The 13,766-nt window shown below is 45.0% G+C and overlaps 1 protein-coding gene across 1 annotated transcript in view; it reads left to right on the forward strand.

The window, feature by feature from the left end:
* Positions 1 to 9,412: 9,412 nt before the first annotated feature.
* LOC131884737 (mucin-2-like) overlaps positions 9,413 to 13,766 on the forward strand; it is a 9,590-nt gene continuing 5,236 nt past the window's right edge. Inside the window, exon 1 of the mRNA XM_059232602.1 lies at positions 9,413 to 10,006. Within this exon, the coding sequence (XP_059088585.1) occupies positions 9,986 to 10,006 (21 nt within the window). The 5' untranslated portion in view covers positions 9,413 to 9,985. The remainder of the gene's footprint in view (positions 10,007 to 13,766) is intronic.

The following is a 13,766-nucleotide window of genomic DNA, read 5'->3' on the forward strand; positions in this document are numbered from 1 at the left end:
AAACTTGTTCATCATCGAACTGTTGCTTCTTTGGTACAACAAGTTTACCAGTGCGACTCAACTGTGAACCAATTGAATTTTAGATCACCTCGGCGAACGATGATGATAACTGTTATGAAGCGCTAGTAAATCGAATATTCAAATGTTCAAGAACTTGATCGATTTCAACTTGAAGAATAGAAATGTGACGAGTGACTTGCAGATGTCACAATCCGAGTAGGCCACGGATCCACGAGTCCAAGACATGAGCGTTGAAGTGTCCGAATCGATGTGATTGTACGTGTCTGCAGGGCGACACTCCAACTCCGCTTTACTCTCTCTCAACAATAAGCCAGGCATTCTGTTTTATCTTGAAGCATGTAATCGACCTTCATTTTCCGCAATAGCCTTGGGTGCGTATCAAACTGCACGTAGTATGTAAGGTACTTACCAGAATGCCAAGACGATTCCCTTATAAATAGAGAGAGAAAACACTTGAGTCGATTTTGAGAAAACAGATGTTTCATTTGTGTACGTAGATAGGGTGACGGATTCAAGTAACTGATAAAGAAATTGCTACGGTGGTTGAATGGTCCAAAGCAGTGTTGCGGCGAATGCAACCAAGCCTCGAGATTATTTGATTGTTGAACTTTGGTTTGTTCTCGAGCCCGGCCAAAGACTCGAATCCCGCCAGAATACGCCAGTTCCAAAAGCTATGTAAACAGATTTAAACCCTCTTAAGGATTTGAATAAGCTTGAGTTGAGTGAAATGATCTAAGGGTGTCAAATCAAATTGACACGACAACTGATAAGTACTTCAGTCCTAACTGAAAGTGTCAATGAACAATTAAACTCTGATATGTGTGGGCCCTGCCACTCAATGTCCGTAAATAGCGTCAAATATCCCCATCCTCCACATACGCTTTTTTCAGCCCAATTTTTGACCCCCAGTTAGGTGGTAGTGGTCGTAAATGATTAGGCCACACACCAAAAGCAAACCTGAGGTGATCTACCAACTGCGTACGTAGGTACATGCTTGGAGATCGCTCATTCGGGTGAATTCAAAATAGATTCCCGAGTTAGTAGGCCTAAAAGGTTCTTGTACGTAGTGAACGCTTCCCCCGGGGGCCTCGATTGACCTATCGATTCCGGCTGGCCACACCTGTGCCAGATTTGACGATTGCTGTATATGTAACAATGCCAATCGACCCTAATGTGCCTGGTAAAATAGGTAGGCTTGGCCCTCGGGAATGGCCATAGCAACGTTTCTCACATTCTCGGGAATTCAGTACGATCTATACCCGAAAAACCGAGCGAGGTCGAGGCAATTTTGAAGCTCTAGACTGGTTACTTTCTTGGGTTCCTTGGATCGTAGCATTGGCAAAACAACAAATGATCGACGCAAACAACCGAAGGAGTTGTGGCAAGTCCAAAACAAACGTCAGGCCTGGAGGCCAAGCAAGCCAGCAAGCCAGCAAGCAATCATTTAGGTAATCAATCAAGATTAAATAAAGTCCACAGTCCAAAGTCCTGCCTGGTAGTGGCTTCGGCATCGACTGTTTCTCAAAGGCACAGGTACATCGTAAGCTCCCTCAAAGAATGTATCACTTGGAGTACGGAGAGATAACACGACGCAAATGCATTGTGGATAATGACTTACTTATTCAAAATGTTCAGCTTCTATGGCAGGTTTTATGTTATCCATCAGTTCTTCCATTTGATCTGGGAGCTAATTTGGAGTTTCCTCGTTTCCAACTCAACAATCGCTTCCGATGGCAACGACGACAACATTGTCCATGGTCGGATCTATCGAATCTTGTGGCGATCGGCTTGGTTTGATCAAGATTACCATGACCTCAAGAACTTCTTGCTAATTCCTTCACGGCTTTGGTCGACCCTGACCGGTCACACCGATCAATATGACGATCCCAACCAAATATGGACCCACCCTCAATGGACCCTTCACGGAGTAAACGCCTCCTCAGTCTGGTTTTCTCGATCGCCGACAGATCAAGATGTGCTGGATATTCGACAATACCCATTTGTTTGGTACGGGCAGAACACAACAGCCACTCACATTCTCCAATTGTCTCACCACGATTTCTGGCTTTGGATGGAGGAGCAGCGGATTCTGAGTGATTACCAGCCTCGTGTCAACACAATCTTCATTTGGACCTCGGCTCGTGCCGGGTCCACTCTATTGGGCCAGATCTTGGCTCGTGTCCCTCACACCAAAGTCATTTCCGAGCCGTTTAGCTGGGCTTATCTGGTGGGGTTGAGGAACAAGGGAATGATGTCCGGGCAAGATGAGGCATTCTACGTGAGAGCACTTCTTCTGCTCACCCTCAAGATGGAGGAGGAACGGGATCCTGGAGTGCGCCATGTGGTGATCAAATTTCCCCGCATGTGCACTCCCCAGATTGGTTTGGTTCAGCGGGCCCTGCCCCAAGGCAAGCATGTCTTTTTGTCAAGACAACCTGACCAATCAATTGGATCTTGGTTGCGAATTGCTGAGAATTTGCAACGTGATCAACCCCTGTTCTACCGATTTGGCCTCCGGCCGGTGGTGTTAAATCATATCTCATTGCCCTACACCCCCGTTAGGTATCGCTCCCTGGTCGAGCGTTACCGCACTCAAAAGTGGACCTTGTCTTTGGCCGAAATATTTGCCCTCTCGTATGGCGGCTCAATCGCTTGTCTCGCTCAACAGCGCCAATTGGCAGATATGTGGCTCACGTACGATGAGTTGGTGAACACGGACGAGATATTCACCCGTTGTCGCGTCATTACGAGCCTCCTGGAGAAATGTGCCATCCACGAGTTTGACCTTCCGGATCTAATGGATGCATTTGAGTCTCCTTCCCAAAAGTCTCTGATGAATAGTCGTCACGTCGCATCCTCAGTTGGCGATTCCGGCCAAGACAGTGGTGCACGTGCCCCCCACGAGATTACAAACATGGTGAATGGCATTTTTCGCGATCTCCAACTCCCTCTAACTTATCACATGAGCTCTAAGGAATTCCGGGCTTTTATTGCCGACTTCACAATGGACGCATGACACCTCCCATGGACTATGGCAACTATGCGACAGGATCAGAATCAATGGGGGACACTTCATAAGCCCTCGATGGTTTGACAACTCACACTATGAATTGAAAGATGAGGTTAATCTCCTCCTGTACGAGTGGACTGGGGAAAATTGTAACCTATAATAGTCGGTCAATTTGTATCATGAACATGTTAACTTTTGATCACTTATCATGTCCCAGGTGACAACATTATCATTTCTCGAATCTTCTGCATTCGAAGAACAAATGGATATGAAGCAATCTATGAACTAGAGTGGTCTTATGATATTCATAATCGTTAATGACCAACGAGCGATACCTCCGCACATCCGGTAATGGATGACTGGTTTTTTCCTTGACGGAAAAGAACTCGACCCAAGACAACAAATGGCCAGCCAATTCGTTGAGCCTTGTTTCAATCAAGTCAGGTTTTGAGTTCCCCCACCCTGGGAAACAGACCATGTCAATGTCCGTGATTTCCCACCAATGGGCCGTCGACAGTAATCATCCAGTTCCAACGCTTCCAAGAGTCTCCAACGAATTTTAAAGCCCGGTCCTGCAAGTTTTTTTCCTCGAATTGTATCAAATCTTGTAAGGGAAGGATGGTGAAGCATAACTGGTTTCCCTTTGGCTTGTGGACTTTTGGGGGACTAACCTTGGGAATTTCATCGAACTCAACATTGGCAACAATGGCCAAACACCGTACTGAATCACCCGAATAACATCACGGAAGAGCAAAGGATCCGTGCTGAATATAAGGATGGATTCGAGATCTTACTTGGGAACAGGGATGTCCCCCTTGACAACATTCCTTGCTCTCATTGACTCTTCTTGGCCAGTCCCCAATAATGTACACATAGCTCATTAAGGTGACTGACGCTATTCTCAACTATCTGTCTCCTGTTCAAGGTCAGCCTTGGACGAGGTGAAAACATGTCGCTTGACCTTCCGACAACGCGATGCCGACTGACTGTTTCTCTTCTGCGAGTAGTTTTACGAGACGAGCGACAAATCGAGTTTCAAGTTCTGCTTCCAAGTCAAACCCGTACGTACGTAATCTCGTTCGGGATCGTCGCAAGACGCTCTTGAAAGTCCTGTTTGAGGGGCATGATTGTGCACTGACCATGAAGACGTTCGTTCTTTGGTTTCTTCGTTGGTTCGTTGGTTGGTTCGTCGAGCAACGAGAAGATGATGCCAAATGGCGTGATGACGGCAACCAACTCATTGTTGTCAACCACCGTTTAATTAAGTAGAGCTTTCTTTCTTCTTTGTGGGCTGATGGGATGAGAGTCAGTCGTTGTTCAATCTTACTTCATGCCACTTGAAATATGAGCTGCTTCACAGCTTTCGGAGCATTATTGACGGTGATTACTCATTTGTTTACGACGCTAGAAGCTCATGTAGTCATCTTTCATCAAGTAGCCCAATGAATCTGCGGAGATGTTTGACACAGAGAATCCAAAGATGAAGGCAGCCCTTCAGAATGGAATATTTCGATTTTATGATGTAATCAAGGGCTTACGAGTACTGGAGACCGAGGAGCATCGTAGTCCTGATCCATTCAGGTTGAGAACTTATTTGATCTATATCATGTTGTCGGTTAAAGGCCACGAGCAGAGATTGAAGAGGTTCAAACGTCCTAATTTGTCAGGCCATCCAAAGGTCAAACCGTTCGCCTCATACTGCCTCACAATATTGCCTTTATTCATCAATGCCTACCAAGTACACTACAGGGTGAGCCATGAGAATGAAACAAGCAGTGATAGAAACATCGCTAGGGACTCTATAGTTTGTAGCAATGATATGATTGATACAAATTTTAGTAGAAGAAACCGGAAACAAGTAATGTTGGTTCTCGTGCTTCAGCTGTAACCACAACAAGGTCCGGACTGGCCTTTAGGTTGGCGGTTGGGGCTGTAGGCCCCCACCTTTACGTAATTTGGGAGCAAAATAAACACTTTAGGATGGGCTGTTCTCTTGAAAAGTTGAGATGGACATGACAATGGATATTTCTTTTCAATTTTCATGTTTTATGCCCCAATCTGTTCTACCGTTTTGCAAGATAGCATTTCGCCATTTATGGGTCCACGCTATACAATGTTATAGTTTTGCTTTTGAAAGCTCGGACTCAAGTACATGTTGTTTTTTGCTCAATATCGAGATTTCTTTATTTTTGAACAAGCGATTTGAGCCTTAATAAGCTTCTGGACTTTGGGTGGCCACCCTGTGGGTACGTACACTTTTGAACAGTCTATTGGTTCGTCAAGTGAGGGGATTTGTGCTAAAGAATTTTGCACCGCATGCAATTGAATAAAAATCGAAGTGACCGCAAGATCTTAATTATGGAGTCCGCCCTCCAGGGCCCTTCGTTACCTATTTAGGGACATCATTCAAAATTTTCAGCCTCAATACATTTCGCAATCTCAATTGCCTGACAATGGGAACTTGAGACGAAGATATGCTACGCATGGAATAATCCAAACCTGACACTCACGGGTGCGTGGCAAATCTCATACTTTTTCAATTAATACATTTCGAATCAACCCTCACCTTAAATTCGAGAAAGGTCTCGCATGCGTTAACTTGTCTCTGAAGAGTGGGTAATGTTTGACAACCATGCCAAAGAGTTTCATTCGAATAAATGTCTTCAATTTGGTGGCATCAACTCTTCCTTCATTTCTTTGCACCACATTCAAGATCAGTTCGTTCAGATCTAGTTTGAAAATAGCGCGTAAAATACAAGCAGACCATGCCATGAATGCTCAAGGGTGACCGGTTGTGTTTCTCATCGGCTTAAAATACATATGTAACTTGACACAAGTAATTCCCCGGGTGTTTGCCATTGATTGAGTATCTTCCCAAGGCCCTAAAGCCTTACAGTACCCACTTAAGAGCCACTATGAATTCTATTCGCAGATTCTGGTCCAAAGTTGAAGCTTGTCTGACGTGAAACAGTGTACGTATTGCCCGAAGCAGAACTTGTACCTCTGTGATGGTCTCATTTTTAACTGGCCTACCACCACTGTCCACCAAAGTAAGTGTGGGTACGGCTTACGTCTTATGTATCCTTTTTTTAGAATGTGGGACGTAATTCATCTGATTAGTGCTGTGGTTGTGTTCTCGGTCGTTGGGTCCAGTTTCAGCACTAACTGAATTGTGCATTCCCTGAGAACTAAAAGTGTGTTGCCCTTTGTCATGGGCTATAATATCCCTCAGTGTTCACCTAAAGCGTTACAGACCTCTATGTTTGTCTCGTCTAAAGATTGACATCGATCAAAGCATTTGAAACGGAACAAAAAGATAGCACCACACGACCGTATCTTGTGGATTGACGCAAATGAAGTGGCCAATTCTTGGCAGTAATTGTTTTTGCCTTCTTTTGGGTTTGGGTTGCATGCACAGGAATCATATTTCAGGGTGGCGATGTTGGCATAAAGCAGGACCGAATTAGTGTCTTTGAGGTTGTTTTAAGGAGGAGATGCACTGAGTCACTCTGGATAATTTGGCCAAATAAGCCCTCACCATTTTGCTCATCCAGCTCACGTCTTCATCTTGTCAGACGGCAATGGCCCATACCTCATTTTTGGGGGCATTTCCTGACCTTCATGAGGACCTAGTCATCCAATTCATCATCAACTGGGTCCTTACTTAGTTGGCATCCAGCCACTGGATTGACACATCATGCCTTTGCCCTCCGCTCAAACAATGGAAATGAATGAAGTAGTCAACAGGGGATGGATGAAGCATGCATGGATCAAGTTATCTCCAATTTGTCCACCGGATGGCGTGCCTTCTATGTAGACAATCTACAATGGACAAGTTATATGAATTGATAGAGATACGAATGACAGGAGAAGCGATCAGAGAGTCGTCTTATCATTGACTGATGACGAGGGTTGCCCTTGAAATAAAGCATGAACTCGTTTCGATCGGTTTTTGCACCTTAATCGGCGATTTCTTGACTCCCATTTCCTGGAATTGATCTTACCCAGCCATTTTGGACTTCATTTTCGACTGAATGCGAGCAACTACTGAAAACTTGCGGGTCAATCTTGGCCTTATCGTTATCAATAACTAGATCGAGGGCAAAGGACTTATGAGGCATCTTATCAAATGATGAAGCAAGTCTTCGAATGTACAACGTGCCAAACTCAAAACGCACCCACAAGCCATTCAAACGGTCAGAGTTCTATTTGACGTAGGTCGGAATTCCTCACATTATTATCATTAAAAGCCAGTACCAAAGCCTCCTCTTCACGTGCTATAGGATCAGGCATGGAGAGTTGACAACTTATGAGACGAACACGCCGGACCCCATCAAGTTGGTTCGAGCCCATCGTGTTGTTCGGTGGCCGGTTTACAACGGACTCATGATTTAGGAATGCTCTAATTTGGATAATGGCCGGTTAAGGCCCGAAATTGTGGGCCCATTACTTATTCAAAGAACTGGTAATCGCTCCCGGGCTTGCCCTATCCCGGTTTATCTAAATGAGGGCCCCGCTAGGAAAAAAGGGGATCACGGAGTGACCGAGATGTGCATCTGACCTGAACCCAATCAGTTGATTGGGATCATCCTTGTTCAATCATTGATTGGGTAGAGACAGAGAGAAAGAAGTGCTTCGATGGCGGATTGCTAACAAAATTCCGGCATATTAGCAACTTCATTGAATTCGTACCTTTGATTTACAACAACCGCTCTCATAAGTAGTTATGGGGCACGATTCTAATGAAAAAAGCAGCCCATTCAGTTTGTGATGGATGGAGAGGAGGTAAGTGTGATCTGAACAGGGAGATCTAAAGATATGGAGACCTCAACGAGCGCCAAGATCTCGGTGATCAATTTGTTCGTAAACGAAAACGTTCTATCCAGGTTCCATTCTCGTTGGCCACGATTTGGGTTCTTTGCGTTGATACAGACACATGATCGACTTTCAAATAAACATTTGAATCTCAATTCAAGCTTGTGCTTGAGGGAAATTGGCAAATGCTACTACATAGTAGTTAGATCGATGAGTTTCTGTTGACATCATTTCATTCGAAAATTGAACAGTGGTATGGACGTAAGTTCGTACGAAGATTTGCACCTGTTTCTGACATTGTGTTGTCCCCGTCCGTTGTCCATCAGAGTGGCTTAAGGACAAATCATCTCAGTTGTCGACGTCTCAATCTTGACTTTGAAACTCGCATGGACACAAGAATGACAGACTCAAGAAAACCAAGAGCCTTCAACTTTTCAGATATCATTGGCCATCCCCGTCATTGCGCTCTGATGTAGCGAGGCGCAACCCCATCATATGCGAATGATAAGGGCATGGTCGTACGTACATGTATCCATCCATCCATCCATCCATCCATCCATTCATACACATACATCCATGCATACGAAGTCTTAATAGTGTATGCATTGTGGTCGGGTACATGGAGATTGAACACCAACAGTCGAGAGTCTCAATTTGGAAGGATGCCTTTTGGACGTGGCCGGCCCTGATCTAGATTTATCCAGGACATGGCCAACCTCTGCGCATTCCTACCGTCAATCTGCTCTCTCGCTCACTCGAAGTACCACTACGAACGTCCGTTCCCACATACGGAATGTACGTACAACGTGTGGTGTGGAGTTCAAAGTCAACTCCTCGGACACAGGTGTTAACCGTGGCATCCACATGCGTTGTCCATCCTCACGTTGACGTTGTCATGGGGACGGACGAGCGAGGGATCTTTGGACGGGACACGGAATGGACGGGTTACCATTCCACTCCTTGGGGATCGCTCTCTCTCTCTCTCTCTCTCTCTCTCTTCTTCTCCAAAACCGTGGTCAGAGCGGTGGTTGATCTGAGGCACTAACATCTTGACGGATCATTGCCACCGCCATCCCCGGTTTCAATCATGGCAAACCACCGCGGCCGAGACGGCGATTTGGTCGCGGGAGTCCCAAGACGTTCGATCGATTGCCGCTGGTTCATTCATGGCATTGCCACCGCTACCGAGCCAAATTTGGATTTTACCCCCGACCTGGGATAACTCGAATGGCCGGCCAAACCGAGAATGCAGGTATTGTACGGAGATACGGTGAACGGATAGATATCGAGACACGGTCGGTGTTGTTGTTGTTGTTGTTGTTGTTGTTCTTGTTTTGCTTTAATCTGGTCGGCTGTCCGATGGGGTCCCATGCTTCGTCTCTGAATCGCTCTCCTTTAGTCTCCTTTAGTCTCTTTTAGTCTCTCCCGGTGGAAATATGCACCCACATGCACATGTGCGCGTGGCTCTTCTGTCCTGTACTCGCAATGCATATACACACACACACACACACACACACTCACGTCTTGGACCCGGGGGGCTTCTTTCCTCCTTCTGCAGCTTCTTCTTCTCGATCTTCGAATCATTCTTTCGTTGCTTCTTACGGACTGACTTGTTGGTTGATTGGTTGGTTGGCTGGCTGGTTGGCTGGGTGATTGCTTGCCTGTCTTGCTCCGTTCGGGATCTGCTTCCACTTCTGCTGAAGTCGGATTTTGGTTGAACTTGAATTTTAGGGGGGCTTCGCGACTTCTCGACTCGTTGGACCATTTCCTCGTTGATGTTTGCACGTCGCTCGGCGAAGAGGAGCACCCCCATCCATCGGCCCTCCGACCATTACCATCGCCATCACGGTGACCAACCACCAATCTACTACCAACGAGCAACGAGCAACTCCTCAGAAAAACGAAAGAAACGCCAATCCAGTGCTGTTCAATCCAGTGGTGGCAATCCTTCTCCTCAAGGGGGAAGACAGACAAAAGACTTGAGAAAAATCGCACACGAGGATAAAAAAAAAGAACAGATAGATTTAACTCAGTGAAAGCACCACAAAGTGACTTGGAAATCCAGTCGTCACCAACAACACCAACAAGGCCAACAAGACCAATAACACCACCACTCGCATCTTCGTCAACATCTTCATCATGAGGATTCCTTTGAATCTGGTAAGACTTGTGCGAAGCCGGCATTTGAACATTAATTTGCAAGCTCTTTTTGAACATGAAGCGCCGGAAATCCACAGATTGTCAGGTCAATTTGCAACTTGATTATTCTGAGCTTCTCGTCTCAATGGGATTTTGATTTGAGCAATGGCCATCATCATGGGGTTCTTTAGGATGGTTGATCGACCCTGCCCTGTTACCCAAGCAATCACACTTGGTGACCACACACAGATTTCAATGCGAGCTTCAATTTATCATGGGTTGGTTAAGAGGTGTGATTTGCATTCATTTGTTCAACAAGCGGTGATTTCAATGCACCTCTCACTGTTTGATGCCCAAGAGGCCGTTTATTCCAAGGAGCAATTGACGGAACGACCCTGAATCATGCGGCAAAAAGGCGCACACACCTGCCCCAACCATCAATTTTCATAATGAGAATCTGAAATATTGCCACCTCCGCGGGATGAATAACAATTACGTTGCAATAACTCGAACCCTTTTGATTCCGATCTATCAGAACTTTGCTTTAAAAAAAAGAATATGAGGCAGGAATGACGCATGTTTAATTGGGAATTGCCATCCTCATTTACTAAACCTACATCATAATGATGAGGAAAGGTCGAGTGTTCTGCCCAGTCATTCTTCCCATTGGCTGGATCGGACTCAACTTTGATCCTTGGCGTTCCGTTTTTATGGACCCGAGGATTGGTTCTGTAATGACAGGGATTATGATTAATGAACTGAAAAATGAGGATATCGAATCGACGGCTAAAGTTCTCCATCAAACGTCCATTGCACTTCATTTATTCGACCTCAAAGTTCATTGGTGATTGCATAATGATTCAAACTAATGTCTTGATAATCGAAGGCATTGAGGCAGAACGCCGCTACTTCTATTACTGTGTTGTTGTTGCTGCTGTTGTTGTTGCTGTGGTTGCGGTTGTCTAGCCCAAAGAAAGAACTGTTCATCTCCGCTAGTGAGTGCACACTAAAGTAGATTCAATGCCCCCCCCATTGCGATTGAATGGCCTGGCCAATCAAAGATGAATGGGTTTCTCAAAGTAAATATTCTCAAAGTTGAAAAAGCGCCACCAACGCATCTTTTGGGGTTTGCCCAGATGTGGAGGAAATAAGTCGGTTTTCTGGAATTCAGGTGTGTACGTATGAGATGACTTGGCCTTGATTTCTCGTCAGAAATGATGAGGCTATTGTTCCTCACTACACGACGATCAATTATCCTCGTCCACGATTTATGTAAACAGATGGATTCCATCCCAAAGCCAAACGGGTGTCAAATACTACCAATACTACATCATAAGAGACGAAACGAGAGGCGATCCAATTCAATTGGAATGCATGGTGGTTTACGTATCTAGAGTGAATTATGTAATGAAACATGATATAAACCACGGCCAATGGTTGCTGATCATGCAGCATTGCGATCCAACCCAAAGACCATAAAAACTATTCCCACGAACCAGATCGACAGACCTGAAGGCGAATACTTGAGACTCTCCATTGGTTCCGAACCTCTTGACGAAGATCTAAAAACGCCAAATAACTTCTTTGACACAAAACTCTCTTAGTCAAAGCGATGTCTCCTCTTATTGGAATTCTAGGCCAGAAAAGTGCACTCTGACTGTTTTGCCAATGGTTTAGATGTGGCATGAGCATAAGACATCTAACGTAGTAAAACAACGTCATTGGCATTGTGGTGGATAGACGGAAGGATTTGACGAGTGAGTGATTTGTTTGAAGGCTCCATTTAAAAACCAGGCATGACATTACAGCCATCACGTTTTCTTCTGGACCAAACAAGCGATTGTTTGCGGCACAAATGTTATCCTTGTCTCTGATTATTGGCCTGAAAAGACATTTTCTCCCCCGTCCGAAAGAAGTGGGTCAAGTTCAAGTTCGACGGCCAAACCATTCCAACCAACACCAACAACAGATGGCCACTGTTCCCAAGATCGAGTTTCCTCCAACATGACGACCAAGCAAACAATCGACCAACCAACCAACCAACCTGTATTCTTGGCCAGAGTCTGGTCGACGAGATGGGCATACGGCAATTTGAAGTATTTGAGACATTTCTAGTTGGTTTTCTCGGAGTACAATGTCTAATATCTGACAGAGCAACTCTACGTATTCAGCTAGTGTCTCTCTCTCTGAGCGATGAAAGGGCTGAATCGAAAACGAGTCGCTTGAACCGATCAGACCTCGGCTGATTGTTGTACGTACGTACTCTTTGAATGTGGTTTTCAAGTCGGAAAATGCGTCAGATGACGGCATGAAAGTGTACAAATCTGGGAAAGAATACCAGCAGCAACGGTTTAGCCACAAATGAACGGAGGAGCCTTGAAGAACAGGTGGAGAAAATGGAAATTCAAGGTCGAGACACAATTTGCCGAAGAATAATCATGGAGCGAAAGGGAATTTGAATAATGGTAACATCAATACCAGGCATCCACTCTGAATATGAGTCATGAACTTTCAATTAGCACTCAGTCACTCACTGAATTCCTAGAAAGGGACCGAGAAGTGGGTGGGAGGCGGTAGCAGTAGTAGTAGTACGCGTAGTAGTAGTAGCAGTGGTGGTAGTGGTGGGGAAAGATGAGAGACCTGATTGGCAGACAGCTATGCAGATTAGCACCCCACCCCCCCATAACAACCACTTATTTAGTAGGGCCTGAACCAACAAGAGAGCAAGCAACACCCAAGGACTTGCTCCATTTCCTGAATGACTTCTAATTCGAGCCTAACGAATCCAAACTCAGTCGGATGTGCTCCAACGAAGGACACTTGTCTTTTCACCGAATCACCCGATTTATTTGTTGTTGTCTTTGATTGGGGATGTGCAGACTTAAGGGACAGACGAGGCGATGGGGCTCGAAGCATCCTTATTCACCATGAGTTGGCAACCATCCTATTATGGAAGATCACAACCAAAATCTACGCACACAATTTCAACTAGGCTGTAGACAAACGTTTGAAAGTTATTTGGTTTGAATCTGGTAGTAGATTTCCCAAGTGATGAGAGCTTATAGCAACCTCCAACGACCATGTCATCAGAGTCATCAGAGTTTATCCCCGTGAGAAATTGGCGCATTCATCACCTTCTCCAGTCGCACGGATTACATCTCTCTCTCTCTCTTTCTTTCCCGCTCTTACCACTTCCTCGTTGATCCGAACAAACAATTGAACAATGGCTAATACCCCCCCTGTATCCCAAATATGGTCGAAGTGAGCCTAATTTTGGAAAATTCTCGTCCAAGTGGGAGGCGGGTAGAGTGCCAGAAGAGCGCAAAATGGGCTACCGTTTTAGGTAACAACACTTGGACGTCTGAATGCCAAACGCGATGACAAGGTCTTTTGTGTTGGTCCCCATATTGATGGGCCATTTTTGATGTGAGGTACCCATCAATGACCAAAAAGAACCCATATTAATGTACACACAATTCGTCCAAAGGTGTCCTTACATTTTGGCTAATGGATATGAAAATTGCATTTAGGAGAATACATTTGACCCAATCTAGACTTTGAACTCTCATCATGTTGAAATGGAAACCGTAATAACAAGGCCAAGGATTAATATTGTTATCGTTACTTGTTTAAGTGGATAGCTGTTATAGGGGGATCTTCACTTTGGCTCTTGGATGACAATTTGTTTTCTTGATCGAGTTTGAAGTAATAACCAACACTAATAACATGACCATCAAACTCTGAGAAAATTGAGAATTCATAAAAGAATGTTCCCAAACTT

This window comes from Tigriopus californicus, chromosome 8, assembly GCF_007210705.1.
Source record: "Tigriopus californicus strain San Diego chromosome 8, Tcal_SD_v2.1, whole genome shotgun sequence".
In the NCBI taxonomy this organism is placed as follows: Eukaryota; Metazoa; Arthropoda; class Copepoda; order Harpacticoida; family Harpacticidae; genus Tigriopus; species Tigriopus californicus.